Source organism: Aplysia californica, unplaced genomic scaffold (assembly GCF_000002075.1).
Source record: "Aplysia californica isolate F4 #8 unplaced genomic scaffold, AplCal3.0 scaffold02604, whole genome shotgun sequence".
NCBI classification, from domain to species: Eukaryota; Metazoa; Mollusca; class Gastropoda; order Aplysiida; family Aplysiidae; genus Aplysia; species Aplysia californica.
Window position 1 is genome coordinate 1 of NW_004799874.1, and position 5,667 is coordinate 5,667.

General features: G+C 41.3%; 1 protein-coding gene across 1 annotated transcript; it reads right to left on the reverse strand.

Annotated features, from left to right (window-relative positions):
• Positions 1–680: 680 nt before the first annotated feature.
• Positions 681–2,929, reverse strand: LOC101864508 (piggyBac transposable element-derived protein 4-like; the record flags this gene model as incomplete). The annotated part of the gene is made up of 2 exons (XM_005113462.1): positions 1,836–2,929; positions 681–1,427 (listed from the first exon to the last, which is right to left on the reverse strand). Coding segments are annotated over exons 1-2 (1,841 nt in total), but the record flags the coding sequence as incomplete, so codon positions are not given.
• Between the last annotated feature and the right edge of the window lie 2,738 nt (positions 2,930–5,667).

A 5,667-nucleotide genomic window follows, 5' to 3' on the forward strand; every position in this document is an offset into this window, starting at 1 on the left:
TGTCCCCATGGTTTTATTCACCCTGCATAATTTAGCAAAATTTGATAATTTTTTGCATAATTTCTGATTATTTTCCTTTATCATTCTTTGTTTAACTCTTTCACTCCGCGCAATTTTCTTAGTTTGGACGCAGATATTTTGAGGGTCGCGACAAGAACACAACGGTGGGTCGGAAAATCCCCTTTCACATCCATGTTTACAGGATAAAGTATAACATGTCATATATCAATTTGCAGGGAATTGAATGGACTATTATATGAAATCGACAGATAGGCAGTATGATGATTGTGTTCAGAGATAGGGCGTGTATAGTGAACTGTGAGACGAGAAAAGATGAACTGACAACAACATACATTTTGCACTCACCAAGTCATAAGTGATGAAATGTCCACTTCATATAATCGAAAAGAGGTAATCCAGAGAGGTAATCCAATTGTGAATCACAGGTAAACTCCATTTTGCCACAGTCAAGAGTCATTTGCAGTTCAGAGAGGTCCCATGATGACACCGCATAGCGAAAATATCCTACATTTTTTATGAATTTTTTGCAGAAAAACACAGACGTTCATGAAAGAACCACAAAACACACAATATCCACTATACACCATTACAACTACACAAAAATAGAAAAATGAAGGGGGAAGAGGAGAGGGGAGGCAAATCAGGGCCTTTGATGATACCTCTCGAAGCAGATCTTCGCACAGAGGTAAGGCCGATTTTCACATCCTGAACAAATAAACGTTGTTCTTTTGCGCTTGCCCTTACTCTGCTCACTACAATACACACAGTCCCTGTCTTTTCCTGTCCACTGGATCAGGTGTTTGGAGCCCTGAAAACGATCAACAGGGTTGGTCTCTCTGGGCTTTTTCCTTTTTGGGGTGTGGTTCTCGACCTCTTCTGCAGGCATCAATGTCGCTGCCTTGTCTTGAAGCTGCTTCAGGAGCTTCAGCTTGAAAGCTTTCATGCTCATCTTTGCTGTCCCCTGTTCTCTCGTAAGAGCATAGAGGACAAACGCATTGTTCTGCGCTATTTCGAAAATCCAAAAAAACAGCTTTTTCCACCATTTGTATGACTTTCGGTCGGTGTTGCTATAGTATGTGACCCTTTGATCGACTTTGTCGCAGCCACCCATGGACATGTTGTAGTTGTTCACAACTGCTGGCTTTGTCTTGTTCCTTGCATTGGTGAGGAAGGATGTGTCTGCTTTGGTTGACACAAGAACACAAGGCTTTTTAGCCTTTTTGTCCTTCCACGCTGTGATGAGCATGGATTCGTCATTCCTCAGGTAGTGCTTTGCCTCCATGTGCTTCATCGTTTTGATGTTTTTCAGCTGAGGTGGGAAATTTTTCCTGTTCAGATTCAGAGTACCAGTGTAGTACAACGAACGGCCTGAAAGGTACCTGACCAGGGCTTCTGTCGTGTAATACCTAAGAAAAAAAGGGAGAAAATATTAGTTATCCCATAAAGTAGATTTATTTATGGCACGAAAAACAGCGTACAAGATCACACTGGGCATCAAAGAAAACAACACTCAAATATGCACAGGCTTACTCATTCTCACAGTCACACACTCATCAATGCAGCAACAACAGAGCTGTAATATCAATTCTAAAAGTGGTGAAAAGATAACGGACACTGACTATGAATCAATATTACATAGATCTAGATCTAGATCTAGAGGCTAATAAATAATTGGAAAAAAAAAAATATTTTTTTTAAGAAGAGCAGTGAACTTTATCTGGATTTTACAGGTAGATCTAGCTGACACAGACACAATAGTGACAATTATTTGATGTTACTACTAGATCTAGTACAAGTGCAATACTGCTACTTACCTGTCAGCAAAAATATGATGACCAGTTCCAACATCTGTCAGGAGCGTATCAAAAACTTTGATGGCCATTCCAGAGTCATGATCCAGTTCAGGGTTGTAGGACGTATCTCTCCCAAAGTAAGGGAAAACACGTAAGACAAAGCCCGTAGTGGAGTCGACCAGTCCAAACGTCTTGATATGATACTTTTTGGGTTTCGATGGATTGTACTGTTTGAACTTCCATCGTCCAGTAAAACCCACGACCATTTCATCTATAGACAAATTTTGAAACGAGTAGAATGCTTCTCTGGAGGCCTCCATGACAGCATCAATCAGCGGTTCGATTTTGTGTTTGTTCTCACTGTCTGGATCAGAGCAGTGAAGCATGGTGTGGTAAATGCTTTCGAATCGTTCTCTTCGAAACATGGTGTGATAGAAAGCATTATACATGATTTCTTCTGTTGACCAGTAGTCGCGAACACTAGGTCTAACTTCAAGGCCCATAGCTATGAGCACACAGAAAAACTTCACCATCTCGTACTCCGACACTTTCTCCCAAGTATGGTAAACCGACCGTTTTCTTATTGAAGGCCTATGTGGCATGCACCTTTTCTCGGCATACTCATTTGTAGACTTGACAAGATCTTCAATAATGTCCTGTGTGAGGATTACTTTCAAACAGTCCAGAGGACTGGATGACTGGTCAAGGTTTGCGTTCACCCCTGGCACTTGTCTTCGGTTAGATCTAGGGGGAAGGGGATCTCCAAACTCGTTTCTTGTTGTAAGAATATTCTGTAGGTGAAGTGGGGTTAGATCTAGTCCTAGATTTTGCGAGATTTCAACCCAGTCAGTTGCTGCATTGTTTACAATGTGAGTTTGTGGGCGTGGCCGAGCAGCTGATCCTTCAGTGTCACTAGAGCTATCACTATCAGACTCAAAGTTCATCGCATTCCGCTCGCCATCACTGTCAGAACCACCATCACTAAATTCTACTTCACTTTCTCTCGCTAAGTTGTCATCACTGGCAAGAGTTTGGAACAAACCAAGGGCTTGTTGGGCAGTAAAACGTTGTCGCCTTCCCGAACTAGGGCCTGCTTCATCTCCGCCGGCAGCCATTTCGCTGGTGAAATTCACAAAACAATTCGAACTGACTTCGCACGCTCAAAACAACACGAAAACACCGCCAAAACGCCTTCTTGAAAGGTTTCTTTATCTTTATTCTTATCCTACTTCCGTTTCGGAAACATGGATAATTCATTGAGAAAGTTGGTTTGGAAAACTTCGCACTTTTGATTCACCAATGCTGATAGCCGACCAGTCGGCTAGGTGTCGAGATAGGAAGTTTCCATAGCCGACTGGTCGGCTTAGCGGAGGGAATGAGTTAAAAAACCCAGAATCGCATAATTTCAAATTTTTGGGCTCAGTTTGCATAATTTCATAATTTTTATTGCATAAAACGACGGGGACAGGTAATCACGACTAGCCCCATGCTTCACTTCCATTCTAGCAGTAGCCTGAGTGTACTGTCTCGGGTTATGAAGAGTTCCCAAAAGTTTCGCGCTAATGAGTTGATATTTGCATTATAGTAAAAAAAGAAAGGGAGTAAGCTTAGATCTATCAATCTAGATCTTTAACTTTATTGTTGATCTTTGTAATCTATATATCTAGAAAATCTGTATACAAACTAGAACCTCCCCCTGTTTGTGATGCCTCTTGTTTTCTTTGGTGTTTTTTTTCAGAGAACTTAACTTTTCAAGTCTTTCCACTTCTTTTTTATTTGGTCCTGCGTTCTCCCTTTCCCTCCTATCACATTGGGCTAAACGCAGAACGACGCACCTGCCTGATAGCCTGCTATATCTAGTCATGTGGTGTCATCACTTCCTGTGGTATCCGCAAACTTGTCTTGTCATCTCTGTGCTTTTCGGTGCAGGATATATTAAACTGTTTTTGGATGTTGTGTAAGTCTTTTGGTCTCATAAGACTGTCTCTGTTAATGACAGTCATATTTTCTCGGAGGTCACAAAGTAACTCATTAGGCTCAAGGCCTTGATTAAGTTTCCCTGCAACGTGTGCCCTCGTTTCATCTGACATCTTATGTCTTTAGATTTCCCAGTTTAAAGTCGTGGCCAGTGTGTTGCGAACAGTATTCCACCATGAGAGACCCATCTTGTATGTTTTTACGAGAAGTCGTGTAAGCTGTACAGTTTCTTCCCATTTTACATGGACCTATAGACTTTGGTGGTCACTTGTGAACTTCTAATGGTAGACCTTTGCCAGTAAAAAGTCCTTGATACTGAATGTTTTTTTTATTACTAATGGCAATGGTTGAACCACAAGGTTGTTTTTTTTTATAGAACTGGGTGAATGTTTCTTTTTCTACATTCTTTCTCCACTCAGAAAAGTCTTCCTCAGATGTGAATGTACCTTGGACTATTTGGAGGGTATGCTGATGTTCAAAGTTGTAATGTTGTATTAGCTGTTGAATAGTAGAACACTTGTAATCACATATATTCCACAACAGTTTTTACCAGTTTCTGTGTTTGCATTTGAAATTCAGCAGCATACATTCTTTTCTTGTGTGATAGCAGTGACTGCCTACATTTGAACTCTTCGCTGCGAAATTGGCATTTGAGCGGTGTTTGGTTGGAGTGTTTTCCTTTTAAGTTATGCCCTGTGGGACTGGGGGGGGGGTGCTTCTTTGTGTGCCGCTGGTTTATTTGTCCTTATTCACTTTTGGGTTAAAATGTTCAGTGATAGCTTCCATTAGCTTGTCGAAGTGTAAACCACCTTCTTCACGGGTAACTTGAGATGAAATGAAGTCACCCCAAAAAGCATGATGTGCAATTTTCTCTTTAACTCCAAGGCCGACCTCCCATAGGAAGGCACACGACACACAGCATGCAGCACACAATGCGTTTCATGCGACTAACTAGGAAGCAGTAGGAAGGCTACAGTGAATTAAAGAAATCCTGTTCACTTTTTGTTGAAAAAAGTGTAATGCCTTGGGGTGTCTTCTCTGGATTTTTTTGTCAGGATACCTCATCGCAAAAAAACAACTTCCAAGACAATAATAACATTAGAACTAGGAATAGAATAATAAGATTGAAGAGACTGACTCACAGCTTAACACTCAGCTCTAAACCTAGAATGCTGCTGATTCTCAGTTTTCTGCATTATTTGGCGCTTGAATAGTCTCTTTTATACTCGTCTCATCTGATATCTTTTGATGACCCAGTTTAAAATCCTGGTCAGTGTGTTGCAAACAGTATTCCACCATGACAGACCCATCCTTTATGTTTTTACGAGCAGTCGTGTAAGCTGTACAGTTTCTTCCCATTCTGCATGGACGTACAGACTTTGGTGCTCGCTTGCGAACTTCTTATGGCGGACGTATCCCAGACCTGTGACAGTAAAAAGTCCTTTGATACGGAATGGTTTCTTTATTACTAATGGTTGAACCACAAGGTTTATTATAGAACTGAGTGAATGGGTTTTTTTCTACATTCTTTCTCCACTCAGAAAAGGCTTCCTCAGATGTGAATGAATGTTGGAGTATTTGCAGGTTATGCCGATGTTCAAAGTTGTAATGTTGTATTAGCTGTAGGATTGTAGAACACTTGTAATCACATATTCCCCCAAAGTTTTTAACAGTTTCAGAGTTTGCATTTGGAATTCAGCAGCATACATTCTTTTCTTGTGTGATAGCAGTGACTGCCTACATTTACCCCCAGTGGGTCGGGGGGATATAAATAGACCCACTGCTTCGTCTGCAGAAGGTGCAACCCCTTCAAAGGCGGAGTGTCGCACACGGACCCCAACCCTCTGGGATCCGTGTGCGACACTTACTTTGGTGT